Source organism: Micromys minutus (assembly GCF_963924665.1).
Source record: "Micromys minutus genome assembly, chromosome: 30".
NCBI classification, from domain to species: Eukaryota; Metazoa; Chordata; class Mammalia; order Rodentia; family Muridae; genus Micromys; species Micromys minutus.
The window spans coordinates 2,126,911-2,151,244 of record NC_137965.1 but is presented as its reverse complement, the minus strand read 5'-3'; the positions used below and the strand labels follow the sequence as shown (position 1 = coordinate 2,151,244).

General features: G+C 42.8%; 1 protein-coding gene across 1 annotated transcript in view; it reads left to right on the top strand.

The window, feature by feature from the left end:
* Positions 1-24,334, top strand: part of IL20RA (interleukin 20 receptor subunit alpha) — a gene marked incomplete at both ends in the record, with an annotated part of 38,165 nt that overhangs the window by 5,506 nt on the left and 8,325 nt on the right. Inside the window, 4 exons of the mRNA XM_080941957.1 lie at positions 16,399-16,534; positions 21,756-21,934; positions 23,114-23,289; positions 24,087-24,231. Of these exons, the coding sequence (XP_080798083.1) occupies positions 16,399-16,534; positions 21,756-21,934; positions 23,114-23,289; positions 24,087-24,231 (636 nt within the window). The remainder of the gene's footprint in view (positions 1-16,398; positions 16,535-21,755; positions 21,935-23,113; positions 23,290-24,086; positions 24,232-24,334) is intronic.

Genomic DNA, 24,334 nt, shown 5'->3' with positions numbered 1-24,334 from the left:
CGTTAGAGAAAGTCATGTGTGTTAAGCTGTGGTTTTTAATAACGATGCCATGTCCCTCTTCCTGAGTCAACAGAGTTCTTGAAAGGCCCTGCTCATTTTAATGAGTAAGTGCGAACCTGGTGGCTCATTGACCCAGTTTCAACCCTATTTCTGGAAAGTTTCCTCTCTGTCAGTGCAGCAGTGGATTGGCTGATGCTAAGGTCTCTGGAAACCCACAGCCCAAGAACATGATATTTGGAAACAGGATCTTTGTGGATATTAAAGACTCATCACCCAGTCACTGGTACTTAGGTCAGACTGCTGTGCTCACAGGGAGACAAGAGAACTCTGAAAGGCCCTGTGGAAGCAGAGATGTTCAAAGGTTAAAGTTACAGCTACCGTAAGCCCAGAAACCCCATGAGCCTCAGAAACTGGAAGAAATAAGAGATTAGGCTTTCTAAGAACCTTTAAAGACAGCATAGTCAGAAAGGCACCTTGATTTGAGATGTACAGTCTCCAAAACTACCTCTCATTACATGGTAATGGTGGACCATTACCATGGCAGCCCTAGGAAACTGTCACTGCCGCCTGTACCTTTACTGGCTTTTTCTCTTTTGAATACTGCAAAATAGTATGAACAACTCAGTAAGTCAGCCTTCTTCAAGGTATACGCGGCAGGTAGAGCCCCCATTCGTTTTATTGCATCTGATGCTACAGCTGTCTCAAGGCATAAGTCAACCCCAGAAAGGTCTGCCCCTCATCCTGCCCACTCTCAGAAACAGCAAGGCAGCAGCTTGCCACTGCAGAGGGGAGTCAGTCAGTAGTTCTCAACGGGTCGTGACCTCCTTGGAGTTACCTAAGACCTACTGAAAACACAGATAGTTTACACTATAAGTCGTAACCATAGCAAATTAAAGTTACGAAGTAGCAACGAAAATAATTTTATGGCTGGGGTCACCACAGCGTGAGGAACTGTATTAAAGGTCACAGCACTAGCAAGGTTGGGTATCACTGGTCTACAGAAACACCCGTTTGCTCTAACAGTGCTTTGGGATGGCTATCATACTGTGTCTCCACAGTGTTCCATTAGACAGTCCGAACTCTGTCAGCCTCATTTCCTCAACAATCTAAACCAAGAGTGAACAGAAGTCGGCTCTGTGCGTGAAGTTCTTGAGACTTAAAACAACACCAAGCAAGGCTTGGACTGAGTTTCACTTCAGCAGTCAAAGGTCTTGTGTGCACCTGTTAGGACGACTGTGGGATGTTCTTTGTGTTTCAGTCTATATGGCTCATGGCATTTATTTACTTGTATAAACTGAACCATCCCTGAATCATCAGAGTTTCAAGTTAAGGATACTCAGTGTGTCTGTCTGTCACATGTCTGTCTGAGTTTGTGTGTGTGCATGCATGTATGTGTGTATGTGTGTGCATGAACATGCATGTATGTGTGAGTGTGGCATGTGTGTGTGCATGTGTTTGTGCATGCATACATGTATGTGTGCATGTATGTGCATGCACATGTTGTATTGTGAGTGCGTGTGTGTGTGTGTGTGTGTGTGTCTGTGTGTTTTGAATCCAGACAGGACATTCTTCACTCTAATTCACTGATGCAGAGGGGGTGGGAGGGAGTCTGTCTTCTGCTCTCTCTCCCTCTACTGCCCTTCCTCCATCTTTTCCATCTTCAGATCACTTTGTATTTTATTTCCAACTCTCAATATATCATGACTTTAAAGCTCGCTCACATTTTTCTGTTGATTTTCTCTCACGTTTTTCTCTTGTTGGCTCTCTGAAGATTTTAACAATGGAGATGTCGATAAAGAATTGTGCTGCCTCAGAGAGGACACATTTCAAAGGGAGTTGAAAGTAAAATTGAAGATGTGTGCTGGTATTAATAGGTGTCTATTAATTGAACTTGGTGTTTCCGATCACAATTCATTCTAACACTGTAGTAGTCCCCGGTGCCTTGACCTTCACTGCATCGTTTCCGCCGGATTTTTCTCTCTGAGACATATAATCAAGGACTAGAGACACCAGGCTACAGTTAAAGCTCCCCAAGTGCTGTAAGAGTCGTTATTCCTTTTATCATCCTAAAATGTGGGGAAATCGAGCATTTGTTCTTAGAGAGCTCCTTTTCTAAAGGAGAAGGGAAGGGAAAGCAAGAAGGGGAAGTCTATCCAGGAGATGCTCTGACAGCAGACAACAGAGCTGACATGTCCAAAGTAACCACAGCCTCTTCCAAAGAGGTGCCGGGGACGGGCTGTTCACCAAACCTCTCAATAGGGAGTGTCCTAAATTCCTGCTCTTCAGAGGTGAAGGTAGAACGCCCAACATACATGAGTCCAGAAATCTCTGTTAGTGGCTAAGCTGAATCTTTGGGGCGCAAACTGCAGTGTTAAAAGCATTCATGCCACTTTTAAGAACTTTGGACAACCCAGCTGTAAAAATGTTACACTGCACAAAAGCAAAGCATGTTGAGCCGAAGTAAGACCGGATTTGTTGATGCTGCTGCTGCTGCTGCTTCATGTTTAGCAGCGATTTATAAAAAACACTGTTTCTAATAGGAAACATATCCCAGATGCCCCAATCTAGTCAGTACTATCAGGAGTCATGAGCCTCTTAAAGTGTTTTGGAGATACACTGTCTTTGATGGGTAGATTCAAATATTTTCATTTGGGGAGGGAGGAAACAAGTCTCTATTTGAAACTCTACTTGCTTCAAGCACAAACAGCAAAATGCATAAAAACATGTCTAAGCACATAGATTTGCATATTGAGGTGTGACCAAAAAGAGTAACGCCAAGGTTTTTGGTTTGTTTGTTTCTCTGCATGGCTTACCCTTCATTCACCCCATGTAAATGTACACATTCCGGGAAGGAGAAGGATGTGTTATGTTAGGTTTGTGGGGAAAACATGAACAGTCATTCCAGACTTGGACCCACTGACTAACTGTAGAAACTGTTTCTTCCACGTCCAACTTGGTGGACCAGTGAGTGTCTTGGGTCTGCTTACCAGAGAGTAGGTGACTGGAAACTAGGAGCTTCCCTGAACAATACCATCTCCACACAGGGACCACCTGAAAGGAGCTGCACCTCTCAATCATCTTTCCTGACAGCTCCAAGACCAGGTGAAGCAGGAAGGCAGGAGGGTCTGGTAGGTGGACTTCTGAGTGAACATCCCGTCACCCTCCTCTCCCTTCCTACTGAGGAATGCTTACAATGCATTATCACTGTCACAGATGTCACTGTTGTCTCTTTTGTCATTATTTAGGGCTCGAGCAGTCTGTGGGTCACTGTACTGGCTGACTTTGTGTCAATTTGTCGCAAACTGGAGTTATCACAGGGAAAGGAGCCTCAGTTGAGAAGATGCCACCATGAGATCCAAATATAAGGCATTTTCTCAATTAGTGATCAAGGGAGGAGGGTCCAGCCCATTGTGGTGGTGCCATCCCTGGGCTGGTAGACCTGGGTTCTATAAGAAAGCAGGCTGAGCAAGCCAGGGGAAGCAGGCCAGTAAGCAGCATCCCTCCATGGCCTCTGCATCAACTCCTGCTTCCTGACCTGCTTGGGTTCCAGTCCTGACTTCCTTTGTCGATGAACAGAAATTTGGAAGTGTAAACTGAATAAACCCTTTCCTCCCCAACTTGCTTCTTGGTCATGGTGTTTTGTGCAGGAATAGAAACCCTGACTAAGACGGTTACCATAGCAATCTCTGCTCCAATGATGGCTAATGATCAGGTTCCCCCTAATCATATATAGTGATAGGTAATGCCCTAGACTCAGAATCTCTGCTCTGCTCTACCTTATGTGTATTCCTGTTCCCATGATACCTTGGTGACTGTCATAATTTTTATTTTTAGTCCATTATAGTCACCCACTAATGCCTCACTAAATTAATTATATGATTATGTTTTTCCACCACATAAATTTCAAAGAGTAATTTATCCTGTTTACTTACTTCTGACCTTAGAAACCACCATCTTTAACATGCAAAACAGAATGGTCCCATAATTTTTAATTCCACGACGCTATTCTTTGAAGTATTCCTGAAGGCCGTGGGTGAGTATCCTAGCAAACAGAACCAAGGACACTTGGGCTTCTGCATCTGCCAAATAACTGAATGACTTGGAGCAAGTCATCCGGCTTCCCTAGGCTCCTGTCTAGCCAGCTCTAAAAGGAGAATAATTACTATGGAGGATAAAGCCACGCCAATTATTATTTTAATCATCTCTTTCTTCATGCCATGCTCTGCCAAGAGCTTTACATTAAGAATATTGTTTCGCTATAGAAACAAGCCTAAGAGGTAGGTTGATAGTTCAAGTGAAGAAATGGAGACAAAAAGTTAAGTAACTTACTTAGACCGGGATTAATGAGTGGTGAAAATAAGTATAGACTCCAGTAGTCTGAAAACAATTGCCGGCAGCCAATGGGACATAGTAAGTGGCAGTGCCCTATATAATGGGCAAGTCAGAGAAACTGAGGCCCACACAAGTCAAACAGAGGGGACTCAGAAATGACAGCAGGGATGGCTAGAAGAAAATCAAGTTCAAAGATCTGAAGTTAACACCAAAACATGCAGTTAGGTAATGTGTGTATTTCTTCCCAGGAAAGTACTGAGTCATAAAATACTGCTAAGACTTCTTTTTCATGGATACATTGTATGCAATTAGATGGGAGAGGAAGAGAAAGCTGCTGATATATTTCAAGGTAAATGGGTTACAATTTGCAACAGAAAACCTCTTTTGTTTCTAGCACCCTGAAGTCACACTTGTGTTGCTGATAACTCCCTTGAAAGCAGTCCTACCTGTTTTGTTCTTTGGAGCTTCAGATGGAATTATTTTGTCTCTCACTTCCTGAAATGGGCTAATCGCCCTCTGGTGCTTTTGGTACTCAGTGCCTTTAACCTTGTTTCCTACAGAAGCAAACTCACTCTAGGCTGAGAGGTTTGTGTCCTTTTGTGTTTTCCTTTACAATCCTATAACCATCAAACAGCTGCTGAGCATCTGCAGGTCATGCCGCTGCCGTGTGCCACGAAGCACACCCAGGCGATTCCAAGCTGTACGTCCAAGTACAAGGATCTGGTGGCTCTAGCTGTTTCGCCACAACTGAGGTGTTCAAGTGAGTCTGGGGCCTCCGTTGCCATGATTCTCTCAGCAGGAAGCTCAGCTTCGCTCCCAACAAGGCAGGCACTTGTCATATGGTATACTCAAACACTTAGCTATGGTGTCCCACTCTGTTAAATAACTCAGAGCCCTGTGGTTTGTTCTCCACCAGTGTGGAGAAACAGGGTGGGCTTGAGCATCTGGAAACACTGTTTTCTTCCTGGCCAAGGCTGGGCAGATGCCCTCCAAGTTGAGATTTTTGTAGGTTGTCACGGGCTTGAGCTGCTTGGTCTCACATAGTCCCCAGAAGTGGCTCCTTTTGGCCCCTCCTTGTCTCAGTCTGTTTCCTATGGCTTGTTGAACATAATATCCTTAATAGGTACGTAAGAATGCTGCAACTTCAAAGGAGAAAAGTATAAGGAATCCTAGAATCTATTCACCCCGGCCCTTTGTGCTTTCTCTTGGAGAAGTGCATCTTTTGAGAGTGCAGCTGGCATGAATACCTTCTTCCTTTCTACAGCATAGCAAAATGAAAATACCTGTTATTCTAAGGTGTAAAATTAAAAGCTGCAACATTTAAAAGATATTTATTTTGTTATGTATTTAGCACACATGCACACAGGCTTGCTCAGCTGCAGGTTGCTTGGGTAAGGACATCAGCTCTCCTAGTGCTGGAATTCCATGCAGTTCTGAGCTGCCATGGCATAGGTGGTAGGAACTGAACTCTGGTCCTCTGCAAGAGCCCCAAATGCTCCTATCTGCTGAGCCATCTCTCCAGCCCCTAAACTGAAACATAAGCAATGTTTGTGATAGTAGCTTTGAGACCACCAGGAAAATATCACATCTAACTCTCCCATGTCTAGACAACCGCATCCCAGACAACTCTTAGAAACAGTGTAACAGCTCCTAATCTAAAACCCACTTAACACATCCAGGCACAGTTGTGGACCACAGTAGCCTCACCTCTGAAGGGTGAAGCTGCAGAGTGTAAAGCCGTGAGTTCAAACCCACTTACCACAGTGCCAGTTAGTGAACCAACTAATGAAACTCCTAGAGTCACAGTTCCACATTCTTTTTTTTTTTTTTTTTTTTTTTTTTTTTTTTTTTTTTTTGGGAGGGGGGAGGACCCACTTGCAAACACAGGGCTCTATTTCAGAGCCGTTTTGTAGATTGAGCTGAGCTCCTTGTCTCCTTCAACAAACAATCTTCATCTGTTCAGGGTGCTATAAAAGACACCACAGATGGAGGACTTCTATAGCTCTTGAGACTAGGGCTAGGAATTCCAAGATTAAGATACCAGCAGATCTGGTGACAGCTCACTTCCTAATGCAGGGTCCATTTTCTTAGCATCTTCCCATGGTAAAAAGTAAAGGGGATCCCTCTGGGGTCTTTAAAAAGAAGGGACATCAATAGCATCCTTGCAGCTTAGCCTGTATAACCCTAACCACTTCCCCACGGTCCCACTTTCAAAACTGGCATTGAGCATTCAAGTTTAGCATTGTGAATGGGAGCACATTTGGCACCAAAGTACAAGAGGGGAAAATAGGCACCAGGAGCTCCATAAATATAAATGAGTTAGTCCACCAGTATATAGGCAACCAGTTTTTAATTTTCAAGTTCATTAAGTTGACAAACACTTCCCTGTGAATCCCTTACAGCTTTGTTGAGTTTTTTTTAATTTCTAAAACTCAAAGGGATCTAGCCCTTACAATAGTCAAGAAGGCCAAAAGGGGGCCCATAATTCTGGCAGGTTCCGTGGATCCAAAGAGTTTCATATTCCTTCTACAGACCACCCGGATGCATGTCTGTGTCTTGAATGTTGAGTGGTATGGAGACCTCAGTGACATATAGAGCCCTATACCATAAGAATATTGCTAAAATAAAAGGAGCACAAGACGACACTCAGTAAATGCTGCACAGGTAGAGGAGAGGTGATGTTTCAATTCCAAAAGACAAAGCAGACACTAATGTCTAAGGACAAGGAAGACCAGACTGAGTTCTAGTGTGGACAATGGTTAGGTGTGTTTGAATTTGGGGCATTTGGGAAAACAGCAATGAGAGAGACCAGGGCTGGCCAAAGGATATATGTATTCTCTAGATCTGTAGCCCTGCGTTCTGATTCAGCAAGTTTAGAATGAAGGGTGTGGCATCCTGTGGATCAAGAATCAGAATTGTGCTTTCAGGCCAGAATCTATGGAAAGCTGTTTTTTTTTTTTTTTTTTTTTGTTTGTTTGTTTGTTTGTTTTGCTTTTTCCTAATGTCTAAATTGGTGAGTGGCTCCTGTTAATGATGTAGATGTGACTTATTTTTACTTTAGTATTGATTAGATTATCTTAGCAGTATGAGCTTACAAAAATGACTCATTGCAACTGAAGCATTTATCCAGGGGAAACTTTCTAGTTTCCAAACTTGAAATTTTCCCTAAAATTTTGTAGTGTTTTTTTTAATCACAAGACAATTATTAATTATCAAATTACTTTTCTTTTGGGAGGATTATGTAGGAGTGTGTGTGCATGTGTGCCTGTGTGTGTGTATGCTAGTACAGATGTGTATACACACACATGAAGACCAAGTGTTCTTCCTCAGATGCTGTCTACTATGGTTTGGAGACAGGATTACTTCCTGGGACCTGGGCTCACTGGTTAAGTCAGGCTGCCTAGCCACAGCCCAGATATAAAGAACCTCACACTTGGATCTTACATACCTCCTGGGGATTGAACCCGGACCCTTGTGCTTACATGGCAAGCACTTTACAGAGTGAGCTATTTCCCTGCTTCGTGTTTTCCTTTTTCAAGTATTTTTCTTATCTTTTTAAAAGAGTGTTGCTTCTGTTTTTAATTATTTTTGAATCGTTAAAACAAGCAAAGGGCCAATGTTCCCTTGATATATCTTCACTTGTTCACTCCATAGTGCTCTCTGGCCCAGCTCTTCTTGATATATTGGTCCATTGCTAACCCCAAGCCTGTATCATAGTGGAAACCCTGCCTGTTCCTTGGGCTGATGCTGGGATAACCTCACTGGTCTCCGCTTCTAGTCTATCCAGCCCTTCAAAGCTGTATCCCAACCTCACTCCAGAGTCAGGTCATCCACTTGGACATAAATAGACTTGTAACATCTCCCACTGAAGAACAGACCACTTTCTTTTTGAGCATCAAATGCCATTCCAATGTCTTCCAGAGTTTTAGAGATTAGAAGGATTTAACCTCTTCCAACACTGTCTTGGATAGCTGTCCTAGTCAGGGTTTCTATTCCTGCACAAAACATGACCAAGAAACAGTTGGGGAGGAAAGGGTTTATTCAGTTTACACTTCCACATTGCTGTTCATCACCAAAAAAAGTCAGGACTGGAACCCAAGCAGGTCAGGAAGCAGGAGTTGATGTAGAGGTCATGGAGGGATGTTCCTTACTGGCTTGCTTTCCCTGGCTTGCTCAGTTTGCTTTCTTATAAAACCCAGGTCTACCAGCCCAGGGATGGCTCCACCCACAATGGGCTGGCCCCTCCCCCCTTGATTACTAGTTGAGGAAATGCCTTACAGCTGGATTTCATGGAGGCCTTTCCTCAACAAGGCTCCTTCCTCTGTGATAACTCCAGCTTGTGTCAAGTTGGCACAAAACCATCCAGTACAATGGTATTTCATCATTGGCCCCTTTCATCATATTTTCAGAAACATCTATGAGTATTTTATCATTTTTATTGGATAGTCTCTGTCTTTACATTTCAAATGTAATTTAAATATCCCCCTTTACTCCCATCCCCATCCCCCCTCCCCCTCCACTTGCTTCCATGAAGATGCTTCCTCTTCCAACCACCCTCTTCCACCTCAGCACCTTGGCGTTCCCCTACACTGGGAAAACAAGTCTTCACTGAATCAAAGGTCTCTCCTCCCATTGATGACAGACAATGCCATCCTCAGCTACATATGCACCTGGGGCCATGGGTCTCTCCATGTGTGCTCATTGGTTGGTGTTTTAGTCCCTGGGAACTCTGGAGGGTTTAGTTGGTTAATATTGGGGTTGCAGACCCTTTCAGCTCCTTCAGTCCTTTCTCTAGCTCCTCCCCTGGTGTCCCTGTGTTCAGTCCGATGGCTCACCTGCAAGAGTCCTGCCTTCTTGATGACTTTTCCCATCCCAGAGACTCTGCAGGGAACGCTGCCCCTCTAAGCCCAGCTTTCACCTTAAATCCCTTCCCAAGTATGTTCTGTGACTCACAGTTATAACATACACCCTTCTCTACTTTGATCGCCATTGTATAAGAATGTACTTGTTTGTTTAACTAACTTTTTAGTACTATCCTTATTTCCACTGGCCAGAGGCTGTATGGGGGCAGACACACATCTGATAAGCCACCATTAGATATCCCCAGAGTAAGTCCCTGGCATTATCTCCTGCCTGGAAATGACAGATTTTATTTCTTGGCGGCTTAGAAGCTAGGAGTTAAAATGCTTCTGTCTACCCTGTATGCCTGCTTGAAGCCTCCAGAATAATTCGTGTCCACCTTCCCCTAATTTCTGGAAGTCCTGGGGAGTTTTGGACTTGCATGCAGATGCATCATCCCAGCCTTGGTCACCATGTCACATGGTTCCGTCTCTGTATTACTCTCTCTCCACATGGCTGTCTTTTGTAAAGACATCCGGCAGGTCAAAGTCCATCTTGCTCCAGTGTGACCTCCTTATCTTAATGGAGATGCTGTACTGAGCCTATTTCCAAATGGGATCACATCCAGAGGTATTGAGGGTTAGGTTGTCAATATATCTAGGGAGGGGAAGGACACAATTCAAGCTCTAGTGCCAAAACTTAAGTCGAATGAATAAATAAACTGTAAAGAAACAGCATTTTTTCATTCATACAGGCAGGATATTCACAGGTGGAAGTATTTTTCATTCATACCTGGTGTATTTTATATGAAAGACTGAGCTCAGATTCAAAGTGAAGGTGAAATCTATAGAAGTGCATAGATTTACTATGGTTTTGAACAAACAGATCATCAATTCAAAAGAAATTACAATAAACTTGTATCGGCCGGTTTTGTGTCAACTCAACACAAGCTGAAGTCATTACAGAGAAAGGAGCCTCAGCTGAGGAGATGCCTCCATGAGATGCAACTGTAAAGCATTTTCTCAACTAGTGATCAAGGGGGGAGGCCAAGTCCATTGTGGGTGGAGTCATCCCTGGCCCAGCCCATTGTGGGTGGTGCCATCCCTAGGCTGGTAGACCTGGTTCTATAAGAAAGCAGGCTGAGCAAGCCAGGGGAAGCAAGCCAGTAAGTGACATCCCTCCATGGCCTCTGCATCAGCTCCTGCTTGAGTTCCAGTCCTGACTTCCTCTGATGATGAACAGCAATGTGGAAGTGTAAGCTGAATAAACTCTTTCCTCCCCAACTTGCTTCTTGGTCATGATGTTTTGTGCAGGAATAGAAACCCTATGACAAAACTCAAATGCAATATTCTAGGAGTCCTTACCTTTGCAGTCACCTCACTGGGGAATGTGTTTCCCAGGTACAACTCCTTTGTACATTCTTCAGGATCAGTCGTGGAAAGAAATGAAAGTCAGTATTGTGATCAGAAAATAAAAGAGCCCCCTACTATATAAAGGGTATGGTGGATTTTTTTTATTAATGTATTAACCAGGTCTGTATCAAATCATTGCAACACTTGAATTATTTTATGTAGCAATTCCATAGGATATACGTGTTTTCCCATACGCTCTGACTTCTCTCTGCATCGAGGGCAGTAGCTGAGTGAGTGTGTAAGTGCAATAGTACTCTCAAATCCATTTCTCCTCACGTTGGCTGCATGGACTCGTGCAGTTAACTTCTATATGAATCACCTGTCTGATCTGCATAATTAGGATGGTAACAGTGTCCACCATAGGGCTTCTGTGGAGACTGAGTTGATTGTATAAAACACATAGAACTATGTGAGCATAGAGAGGATGCTAAGCCTTAGCAACTATTCCTAATGCACACTTTCCTGCCACCAACTACAAGATACGAAGGTTTTTTACAATATGAATGTTTTGTACAGTCTTGTGCAAGGTGAATTTTGTGTTCATACAATATCCACTATTAAAACAGAGTCTTGTAACATCATTTTCAGTCTCTAAAGAACCCTTATCTACCGAAAGGAGACCCGGAGCAAGAAAGCAGCCATCTGTGACATGCCCATAACCCTATGTTCAAATGACCCTGAAGTTAGAGTCGTTTATTGTCATCGACCACAGGCGTCATTAAAATTCCATAATTAACACAAGGCGTGACAGATACAGACAGACAAATGACTAGTGATCTGTAGCCGCTGGTCAGCATCCACTGCTAGAAATAAACAGTCCGTGAGCCGAGAAACAAAATGTTCTGTGCTTGAGAGATGATTAGCATAGTTTAATGTACTCTGATAAAAGCAGTTTGGACACAGCAAGCCATGTCACAACAAGGAATAGATTCTGTACCCTGGGGAGATGGAGAGCAAGACGTGCTCATAATGGGGCCACCCCCTGGATAATACTTTGATTCATTGACAAGGAGATGATCCAAAACTGATATATTTTCTGCCTAAGCAATAAAGCAAAGAATGTTGGTCCCAGCGACAACTCTGCGGGACTGGAGATTGCAGAGTTCTTTTGAAAAATAGTAAACTAGAAAGTAATATCTACTTTAAAATGTGTTTCTACTAAATAGGTACACACTCAGAAACCTCGTCAGAATATTTACAGTATTAACTAACCAACTATTTCATTTTTTTTAAAAGAATTGTTCTATGGCTCTCATTAAAATGATGTTAAGTTTCTGGTCTTTTCATTCGTGTGCGAGTGCCTTTGCCTGTGTGTGTGTGTGTGTGTGTGTGTGTGTGTGCATTTTCGTGCATGCATGTGTGTGTATGGTGTGTGGTGTGTATGTATGTGTGTTTGTATGTGTGTATGTATGAGTGTTTGTGTGTGTGTGTTTATGTATATAGTGTGGTGTGTGTGTGTATAATGTGGTGTGTGTATGTGTGTTTGTGTGTGTGTGGTGTATATGTGTGTGTGTGGATTTTTTTGGTTGCTTTTGTTTTTGATTTTTCTGGTTTGAGTTTGGATTTCTCAGGACTCCTCTGTATAGTCCTGAATGGACAGAGTGATTGGAACTCATCTGTAGACCAGGCTGGCCTTGAACTCAGAGACTTGCTTGCCTCTGCCTACAGAGAGCTGGGATTAAAGGCCTGCACTGTCTAGTTTATTTTGGTACCTAAGTTTCTTCATAAAGATAAATAGAATTAAAAATACAAACCTTTCAAGGTTGGAAGAGTTTCACACACATATTCACTTACAACTGAACATGAAGAGGGCTTTTTCTTCCTTTCATTTATTTCTCTTCTTTTAGCGATTAGTACCCTATTTTCTTTCAGTTTTATAATTTTTTATTAAGTATGTTCTCTTTTGCTATGCAAAGGTTACTTCAAATTGAGCATCTAAAAGAACTGCACATTACCTCACACTGCTCCTGAGGACCAGGAGGCTGTAGAAGCTTCTCAAAGTAGTTGTAGCTAAGAGTGTCTTGTAAGTATCTACTCAAGAAACCAGCATGGCTGCCCTCATCAGAAAACTAGCCTGGGGCCAGAGGGTCTGTTCTGGCACTCACTAAGGTGTTTGGCAAGAGATATCACTCAGGTCTTCAACAACAGTTAGCTGCCTGAGGTACTGCATTAACCTCTCCTTGGATCTGCTAGGAATTTGCTGCTTGCCCCCCCCCCCAAAAAAATCCGATCTGAGGAGTAAAGAAAGGGAGGGAGGGAGGGAGGGAGGGAGGGAGGGAGGGAGGGAGGAAGGAAGGAAGGAAGGAAGGAAGGAAGGAAGGAAGGAAGGAGCAAGCAAGACAGGAAAGAAAAACAGACATCTTATAACCTGATCCTGGAAGTTTTTGTTTCTGTCCTGTGCATAGGTTACACAGACTGCTTCAGGTATGCTCTGAGTAGTACCTTCTGAGTATCAGGAGGAAGTGAGTGTGTGACCATGCTTCAGGCAGGGGTTGGCTACCATAGTCATGGTGATGCATCTGATTGGCTGAAATGTACATGCGTGAGGCAGGCATAGGCAAGATGCACAGTATTTATAATCTACAGTTCATTTTCAAACAGTGGAATGACATGAGGAGAATCTTTAGGAAGCATGAGGAGGCTGAGTGGGGAAAGCATTTGCCATACAAACTTGACAACTTGAGTTTGAACCCTGACACCAACACTGTGAAAGGAAACCAATTACTGCAACGATCCTCTTATCTCGACACATGCACCAATGTACATGCCTGTATTCACATGCACACATGACACAATAATAATAATAATTTTGTTTTAATGTACACTATGAATTACGTTGCATGAATTTCATAATATACACAATGCATTTTAACCATATGTACTACCCAGCCCTCCAACTCTTCCCAGACCCTTCCCCAACTCTCCATGTCTTCTTTTTCCTTGTATGACATAATCAGTTCAATTAGTGATGTCTGGATGCCCGTGGTTGTGGGGGATTTCCCCTGGAGCAACACAGCAGTGGGCCACGCCCTCAAAGAAAATTGAGTGTCCCTCCGCCAGCATCCTTGAATAACTGCTCGGCCAGGGATGGGACCTGATGATCCACGCTGGCATTTGGACTGATTGATCTTGTGCTGTCCGGTGCAGGCTGCCTCGGTGCTGTGAGGCTGCCTCGGCGCTGTGAGTTCATGAGCTCAGAAGTTACTTTGTATCTGGAAGGTCACGTGTCTCAGTCATCCTTCCCCACCTCCTGCTCCTGTATCATGTATCGGTTCCACTTCCTCTTCTGCAAAGTTCCCTGAGCTTTGGGGTGGTGAGAGGTGGGAGGGGGGGTGGTGAGTTCAAACAGACCCGGCTTAGGACAGCTACTCCTAGCCACTTAATCCTAGCTCTTGGGCCAGGAATGAGTCCCTCTGCACTAAACACTGCCCACAGCCAAAATGAAGCTTCTCTGACCAGATTAAAATCGGCCCTGATCTAAATATACAGATATTCAAAAGGTAGTTTGCCAGCAAATGTGAGTCTCCCTCCTAGGGTTTTACCCATGTGCTTCTGATAGGTTTGCAGTACAGAACTTAAATTCCTTCCCATGGAGCAGACCTCAAATTCAGCCAGCAAGTGGGGTTGCTGTTTTAACACCCCCCCCCCACAACAGTCATGCCACCAACACACCTGTGGGTACATCTGATCTGTCAGGTTGGTATTGTAGCATGTCAGGTCCAGCACTGGGTAAGACCAGTGCTTACTGGTGTCTTTCTGTGCCCCTCCCACACACCCGTGGCCTGTTAGCACCTTCTGACACTAAATGCTAGTCAGCAGAGAGGACATTTCCCAGTTTGTACCAGATTTATTCCCTTACATTGTGCAACCAAAGCGTTTAGTTTCTTCAGCTAGCTCTGGAAGAGTTGTCCACTTACCTCGACATACATGCCATGGCACATGTTCATTCTCCCTCTCCTTCTCTCTCTCCCTCCCCCTCCCCCTGCCCCTCCCCCTCTCAAAGGTAACCATTTGTTTTAATGTTATTCACCTTAGTATTCGTTCTCTTTATTTAACCCATCATCACCAGAGTTTGATAATTAGCCCGGCGTTTGTGAAAGCCCCATCTAAACAATGGCAAAGTATTAATCATGATGTCTATTGGGAGGCTGCAGAGATGGATCAGTAGAAGTGCCTGCTGCAAAACTGGAGCACTTGCTGGGTGGGTGTGGTGCGCACACCTTTAATCCAAGCACTCAGGAGGTAGAAGCCGGTGGATCTTGGGAGTCTGAGCCACCCTGGTCTACAAAGAGAGTCCAGGATAGCCAGGGCTACACAGAGAATCCCCACCGCCCATGTAAAAATCCAAGCACAAGCAGGACAAGTGGATCCTAGAAGCTTGCTAGCCACAGTCCAGCCAAACACTGAGGTTCAGGTTCAGAGCAGGACTTTCTCCTCAGTAATTGATGATGAGGATGATGATGATGATGATGATGAAAGTGGCAAAGAAACAACACACACATACACACAGAGAGAGATGGGGAAAGGACAGGGAGAGGTCTATTGATCAGTGAACATAATGGTTGACCATGTATTCCAGAGTATAGTTCATTTCAGAAGAGAGGATGCTTTGGTTCCTTGTAACAACCACCACATTTAATTTAAATGACTAATCCACTTTTTATCATTCAAAATGTTTCTTAAATCTTTCTCCCATACCCAGCATATTTTAGGCATCTAAGGTTACTGGAATCTGTACCTTCAGATCACATTGTTACAAATCAGACTCTCCCCTTGCCTTATCCGTTACATCTATGAGCCACATTTAGTCAGTGTCTTCCATTGTTAGCGTATCATAGCACACGGGGCATGTCAGGTTTATTTCTCATAAGATACCTCCTACTCTACACATTTGAAAATGTGGGACAGTACCAGTTCAGACCTAAGAGGATTCTACAGATTTCCTTTTATTAAAACAGTTCCTCTTCTAAGAGCTAAAGAGTGATGCTTCAGTTCTTCTTAGAAGGGGAAACAAAATACTCAAGGAAGGAAATTCGAAGACAGAGTGTGGAGCCAAGACTGAAGGAAAGGCCATCCAGAGACTGCTCCACCCGGGGATCCATCCCATATACTAAACCCAGACACTATTGCTGATGCCAAGAAGTGCTTGCTGACAGGAGCCTGATACAGCTGTCTCCTGAGAGGCTCTGCTGGAGCCTGACAAATACAGAGGCAGATGCTCAGATGCTCATAGCTAACCATTGGACTGAGCACAGGGTCCCCAGTGGAGGAGTTAGAGAAAGAACTGAAGGGGTTTGCAACCCCATATGAACAACAATATGAATCAACCAGAACACCCAGAGCTCCCAGGGACTAAACCATCAACCTAAGAGTACACATAGAGGGAGCCATGGTTCTAATCACATATGTAGCAGAGGATGGCACTGTAGGGCATCAATGGGAAGAGAGGCCCTTGGTCCTGGGAAGGCTCGATGCCCCAGTGTAGAGGAATGCCAGAGCAGGGAGGTAGGAGGGGGTGGTTGGATGGAGAAACACTCTCATAGAAGCAGGGGGAGGGAGGACGGGATAGGAGAATTCTGGAGGGGGGCCTGGGAAAGGGGATAACATTTGAAATGTAAATAAACATCAAGGCCACCAATGCCTTAATTCCAGAGTCCCATTTGCTACCTGCTCTGGGATGAACTGAGTCAGAGCATACACTCAGGTTCCACATAGTCTGAGGCACCGGCGCCATCTTTAGAGACCAGCCAGCTTACTTTAAGAATTAAGTTCTTTCTTCCACTAAAACACCAAACCCTCTCCACTCTTTTTCTAGTTCCTTGTGTCTTCTGTGGTTTGCCTAAACCTACAAATGTCACCTTCTTATCTACCAACATGAAGAATGTCCTGCACTGGAACCCACCAGAGGGTCTACACGGAGTTGAAGTCACATACACTGTGCAATATTTCATGTAAGTTGCTTTTTTTTTTTTTTTTTTTTTTTTTTTTTTTTTTTTTTTTTTGCAACTAGTTTATAAACACAGGCTCAGACGCCTGTCCATTGGGCAAAGATAACCTTTCTATGGCACTAAATATCCTTTGGGGAAAAAGTTCAGACACTTTTTGTTTTCTTGATATTTTAGTAAATTACAAAGTATTTGTTTTGTGGAGCCAAAAACACGGACTGTTAAGGCAAGAGCATTAAGGCATGCCTGCAAAACTCGAGACAATGGGGCAGCAACGTGGTTCAGCAGGTTAGGGCAATTGCCACCAAGCCTAAAGACCTGAGTTCCTTTCCTGGGACCCACATGTTGGAAGGAAAAAAAATGACTCCAGCAAGTTCTCTTCTTACATCCGTGTGTGCACTGTAGTATGTACATGTGTGCAAACGCTAGTGCACATGCGCACACACACAAGTAAATAACAAATGAGATGAATGGAGAAGTTGGTTAAAGCAGGACACTCCCGGAACACAGTCAAGGCAATCAATCTGTTGACTCTGAGACCTCTGAGCTTATGGGAATCATTCTTAGCTGAAGCTATGCAGATCCTATACAGTGGTCCACTCCCACTAAACATAGCAGCAAACAGACACTTTTCACGACTTTCATGACCCTTCACAGGCAAGAAAGAATGCAAAAGATAGACAGTATCCATCTCCAGAGACCAAAGGAAAAGGGCACAGCCGAGACTACCAGCTGTGAAGCATTCGAATACCACAGAGCCAGAAGTGAAACAATCACCAACATCTAAGCAAACCTCTTTTCTCTAAGAACTGTCTTGTATTTAAGATTTCTTTTTCCGTTATGTATATGTGCGAGTGTATGGCACATGTGTACAGGTGCCCCGGAAGTCCAGAAAGGGTGTTAGATCCTCTGGTGCTGGGGGTCATTGGCAATTGTATGCCACCTGATGGGGGAACTGGAAACCACTGGAAGAGAAGCAAGAGTTCCTAACCACTGAGCCATCTTCCCAGCTCCACACCTGTGCAGCCTGAGCTCTAAGTGAAAATAGCCCCACACCAATAAGGGCTAAAGGGCTAAAAGGTCTAGTCTGATGGTCTAAGAAGGATTAGTTAGTGTCTTCACCAGCAGAAACTGATGAAATAACCCCAAGGCGCTGCAGTTTGGAGACCAGGATGTCATAGGAAGGGAGCTGAAGTGAGTGACATTCATTATGGAGGCCCAGACACGGTGCAGGGAGAGATCTGAGAGAAATTCAGGACGAAGTGTCAGAGGATAGGTGGCAGCCCAAGAAGATCACGACCTTCCAGGAGACCCTTGAGCCACATCAGCCCCGGGAGTCCAAAGCCAACAGGCAGGCAAGTGCTCCCGCAGAACAAATAACAGACTCGATTTAAAAAACAAAATTATTTGACAGAAGCAGAGGTTTAAAATTCTGCACAGAAAAGGCTCATTAGACTCCCACTCCTATACCTTAGGCTTTTAAATGTTATTTTATTCTTTTTCACAGTCTTTGGGGTTTCTTGGGCTCAGGTGAATGCTTCTTCAGCTGCTTTCACTTGGGAGCTCTCATCTTAGTTGGTGACAGATGAGGTTTCCCTAATATTCTGTCAACAGACAATCCAAAGCACTGGTAAGGAATTAGGATAGCACCTACCTGGAATTATTGACAATAATAGAAGAAGAAAGCTTTTCCATGGAAGAAAGAGAAAAATTTATAAAGTAATGGTCTGCACAGTTTTATTAAAGTGGATAAACAGTGAGTTCTGTCTGTTTGCTTGCTTGCTCTTGTTTTTGAGATGAGGCCTCCTGTAGCCTAGGCTAACCTCTGACTTTCAATATAGCTGAGGGTGACTTTGAACTCTTCTTTATTCTATCTACTACCCAAGAGATCGGATTATAGGCATGTACTGAAAAACATGGTTCTATATAGAATTTTTTTTAGCTCTAATGGTGACTAAGTATGACTGTAGAGCTTCCTTGTTTTCTTGACATCTATGAGGAATTGATTCTGGACCCTCCACAGATGCATAAGACCTTTCTCTAGGATGACATGGCCTTTGCCTATAATCTGCATATACCCTTCTATACTCTTTAACTCATCCCTAGGTTATTATAATAAGTTACTGCTTCATTAGAAGCATGTGCATTGGGTCTGGCCTGTATCAGGTCTGACCTGATTTCTGTCTATGTAGCTGCCTAATCCTCCTTCTGTCTATAAGTAGGATAAAATGCCCAACATCATTTACACCGAATATTTTTGGTTAATGAGCTGAAGGGTAATTTATTTACCCCTTTGTTCCTGAAGTTTGAACTTTAAAAACCTGCACCATATTTGCAAAATAGTATGACCATTTTTGTCCTTGGAAAATGAATTCTGACCACCAAAGTTGGGTGAAAACCCCTAGTAGACATTGTCTGGAACCTTGTTCTCATTTCTAAGGATGGTCTCAGGAACTGCTGTTTAAAGAAAGCCTTCAGCTATGCAGAGAGAAATAGCTCACCAGCATGTCCTCACTTTTCCTTCCATTAGGTGGAGCAAAGAGCTTGCTTTGTCCTTGCAACTTTCAGAAAGAGCTTTAAAAATAACTAGAATCATCATTGTTGAATGGGAACAAAAGAAGATGTATTGTGCAACTTTTCAATGACTACTTAAAGAGACACTTGCCCTGTGGGAGTCCTGGCATGCCTGGGTTTGTAAAAGGGTTAGGGTTAGGGTTACAGTGCCGGATGGAGTCAGGCAGTCCTGGGCTCATGGCCAGGTTGTGATCCTGACTGGGTAACCCTGAGAGCAGGTTACGTGATTTTATACTTTTACTGGGGGTTTGTTTCCAGAGTGAAAAGTTTAAACCTTCAATTATACCCACAAGATAATTTAATGTAGAAAATGGTGTAATACTCAAAACAGCAGCTTTGGCTCTGGGGAAAGTGATTCCAATTTCAGACAAACCTTCTACTATCTCTGCAAACTTGACTGGATCCCTTAATCTTGCTGAGTTTCAATTTCCTGCTCCATAAAAAAATGGGACAAAAGGCAATGAAGCCCATTTCCTGGGGCTGCTATGCAATTCAGTGAGGTGGAAAAGGTGAGCCTGTAGTGCCAGCCTCGGCTCATCATAGGCACTTTTAGGTGTTTCTCATGTTTATTATTAAGAGCCAGAGACTAGAGAGGCCTCCACAGGACTTGTCCCATGGGAGTTTATCGTTACTGGAATATTTGTCAGCTCTTCTATTCAAATATCAGTAACAGTAAATTTCTCCTTGGTCAGTATTGCATAGTAAAAAGGTGCCCTACCCTTGGCAGAGTGAGGCATTTTAAGACAGGGCAGGCAAAGGAAACAGTGACGGTGCTTTTCCAACTTCAAGTCAAGACCTGTTGACAGGTCAAGAAACCAACCATGAGCCCAAAGCAAGAGGATCAAAAGTTCAAAGGCATTGCCACCTACACAGTGATTTCATGGCTAGCCTGGGCCATGTGACACCCCCAGTTCCCCAACACACACCAACCCATCTCAAAAGACCAAAAACAGAACAATGAAATAAAGTTAAAAAGTAAATCACTTGTGAGTAACATAAATAGTATCTTTTATGGAAGAAAACGAATGGTGTTGACTGGTAAATAACCAAATGCACAACACACAGAAGTTGGGGTATTATCTGGTAAAGCCTAGATAGTATGTTTCCTGAGCTTAATCAAAATGTAACTATAGATGTAAACACAGATTCATCCTTCTTTTGATCATTGATCAGAAAGTCCCCAGGCAGTGTTGATCATCTGCAAGGAGAAGTTGATTAAGATCTGACTGTATTTGTCAAGTGTTTGACAGATCTGGCACTTGTGAGATGAAAGATATCTGCTTCAGACTTCTGTTACCACACGGTTCAACAACTTTGGCGATACTCAATAATGTTGCCACATCCTCCTTGTCAAGACTTAGTCTTCCCGTGACTTTTGTGATAGATATTTCTCCTATTCTCAAGTCTATTTTGTTCCCACCTTGATGCTCCTGAAGTTTGAACAAGGCTTTGCTCTGGGTTTCCATGACTAAACCTTCTATGAGCAATTTGTGTATAGACTCCAAAATCTCTACCTCTCTCTTTGAACGTCAAGCTCCTGCATTTGAAGAACTCTTACGTATTTCAAGCTCAGTCTAACACTGCTGAATGTATTAGTTTTCCCTCCTCCTGTCCTTCCCTTCCTCAGTCTCCCAAGCCCAGTCTTCTTTGGTGATCTTTAGCTTGGTAAATATTATCACATTCCATGCCCTTGCCCTAAACAGAAAGAGGTATTTTGTTATCTTTATCTGTGTGATGTCTTCCATGCACTCAGTCACTGGTTCTTATTTCTGTTGTGTCCTCACTCATTTCACTGCCATAATCCTTATATATAGCACCTTCCACCTAGACCACAGCAGTGCGCACTGAACTGCTCTCTAGATTGCTACCAAGCTCTGCAATTGCTACCAATTGCTCTACATTCTCTGCAGACAACTTGTAAACCTTCTAAACCACACCTTTCATCTTGTTCCCCAATAGACCCACTTTAATTTCTTCAGTATCCTCCAATACAACCCTGTCTCCCCCACTGACTTATTTGCCTAAATGTTGTATGCCAAGGTATATTTTACCTGAGAAGTGATGAAAATGTTTCCCCCTCCCTGTTTTCTTCGAGATGTCATATTTTAACAACAATACAAATCAGCGTGAACAATGTAGTCAGTTCATTAACTATATGATTATGTTATACCCTCACCTACTGCATCCTAGTAAATTTCCCCAAATTTCTTAACACTTGGTAAAGTTTTAGATTTTTATGAGACTGTCAAAGTAATTTTTCTTCCAATAAAAATATGGTTAACTTTCCTTTAATGCACCCACCAAACTAGCTTCATATATGTCTTAGATTAAAAGCTTAATTACTAGAGACTGACCACACTGTATGCAAACATTTTACTGTAGCTGAAGTATAAAATTGCTACACGCTTTCAGGATGCACTATCCATATTGTAACTCACATAAAGGCAAGGTGTTTATAGAAACTCTGACTCATGCTCCGGACAGCTAATGAAAATATCGCCAACAGCAAAAGTGGATTTGATTATATCAGAATGACAGGCATCTGTGTTTTTGCTGGAGAGAAAGTCTTCCATTCAATTTTATATAATGACTTTTTTTAATTGTAAAGCATGTAAAGGGCTTCATTATTAATTCATAGTTTCTTTCTTAGCAGATATGGGCAGAAGGAATGGCTGAGTGCCTCTAAATGCAGAAGTATCAGCGGAACCTCCTGTGATCTTTCTGTTGAGACCTCAGACTATGAACACCAGTTCTATGCCAAGGTGAAGGCCATTTGGGAAACCAGGTGCTCTGAATGGGCCGAGACAGAACGCTTCTATCCTTTCTTGGAAAGTGAGTAATGCCAATTTCCAGCATTGCTGAGCTAGATTACTAGAATGATACTCTGGCCTCATGGGCAACTTTGCCCAGAGAAAGGGGTTTCCTTGACTCTTGCTGTACAACATGTTGAGTACCCAGACCTGTTGCTTCATGTGGCTGAACACCAAAGTCAAACATATAGAGTGACAGGTTTGACCAAGGGTCCTTTAAGATCTCTCTCAGATTCAGAATTAAAGACAGGTGCCAATAATACCGGATTTTTGTTTTGTTTCATCATTTGATGGAGACTTTGAATTAAAAAAATATAAATTGTAGACTAGTGAATTGTTGATGTGTGCCCAGAAGATTATATACTGTCCTGATCACACAACTAAGTCTCCTTTTCACTAAACTTGGTATTGTGTTATTGTTTCTGGGTGTAACACAGACTTAAGACAAGAATCTTCTGATATTTGCTTTTATAATTTTCCTTACCCAATATGTGACTAACCCAACTGTGAAGGATGCTGGCAGGGCCACCATAATGAAATATTTAAGGGCTGCAGAGGCTCCCAGGAGGAGCCTTTTCCAGTGTCCTGCCAGATCCGAGGCTGGTGGCCTATGTCCTCAGGTCATATCCTTCTCCTATGTCTGTTTTCTACAGGCCAGGAACTGATAATGGTATATTTTTAAAGTAGATTTTTAACCAAAACAATATTTTTGACATGTGAAAATCATGCGGACTTAAATTTCAATGCCAGGGGCTGGAGAGATGACTTAGCAGTTAAGAACATTGACTGCTCGTCCAAAGGAGTTCAAATCCCAGAAGCCACATAGTGGCTCACAACCATCTGTAATAAGATCTGATGCCCTCTTCTGGTGTGTCTGAAGATAGATACAGTGTACTTATATATAATAAATAAATACATCTTAAAAAAAAGAAAATGTTTTGTAAGTTCCAGTGTCTGTATATAAATTTTTCCAGAACATCAACCCTGTTCACTTATTTATACCAATGGCTGCTTTCACACCACAGACTAAGTCCTTACAACAGAGATCATGTGGCCTGCAAGGCCTCTGGGCTTTTATGGTGAAAGGATCTCCCATAAAAGGGTGGTTTTAGGTCTCTGATCCCAGTAGGATTGTAGTGTAGCTTTATCTCCGGAGGAGGGATTCACACCTGAATATGCTAATGCCCTCTTGTCCTCTAAGCCCAAATCAGCCCACCAGAGGTTGCCCTGACAACTGGCGAGAATTCCATCTCTATTGCCCTGACAGCACCAGAGAAATGGAAAAGAAGTCCACAGGACAACCCTGTTTCTATGCAACAAGTATACCCCAATCTGAAGTACAACGTGTCTGTGTATAACACTAAGTCAGGAAGAACGGTGAGCCTGGCCTCGGATGGGGGGTATCCTCTGAGCTCCCTTTCTGTTCTTCCATGGGCATAGGTGGTCGTCGGACTTTGGGTCTCTTTGTGAGAATGTGGCAGCTGATAGTCTTCAAGAGAGATATCACACAACATACAAGGAAAGTGCTCTGCCAACAATTGATAATGTCACTATCACTTATTAATCTCACTTGATGAAGTTTCTTTGCTTATACATTATCCATCAGTCACTTTCCAGGGGCTATATATGTAATATATATGGATATATACATATATATATTTATATGTGTGTAATATATATGTACATATTTTTATATATGGATATATGTGTGTGATATATATAGATATATATGTGTGTGTACCCAAATACATATATATTTATAATATATGTATATGTATTACATACATTATATGTGTGTGTATATATGTGTGTGTGTGACATATATATGTATATGTATGTATGTATATATACATACATATATATATATATATATATATATATATATATATATATATATATATATATATATATATATATATTTGAGCAAGAAGAACACAGGACAAAACTAAGTAAGAACTCTATCCTGAGTTATCATTTGGAAGTGTTCCTAAAATTGGCCCATTTCTAACTGTGTTCTGCCCAGCTAATAATATATGTTGAAACTATGCTGAAAAAAAATAAAGCTTGTAGTCACATGCAGGATACAGCAGTGTCTTAGCCTTTCACTTCTCTGTGGAGCTGTCCTGAGACATCCTGGGACCTTTGGCTCTAACCTCTGTGCTTCTCTGTCCCAGTGGTCCCAGTGTGTCACCAATAGCCCACTGGTGCTCAGCTGGCTGGAGCCCAGCACTCTGTACTGTGTCCACGTGGAGTCCTTTGTTCCGGGGTCCCCTCGCCTCCCTCTGCCTTCTCGGAAGCAATGCGTCAGTACTTTGGAAGGTAAGCTGCAAAAGATTTCAGCTAGTCTGAAGATAGGGAGCAGATAAAGCAGGGGGAAAAAAAACAGTTTAGTTCAAGCTTTAACAAACCTATGTCGGTCAAA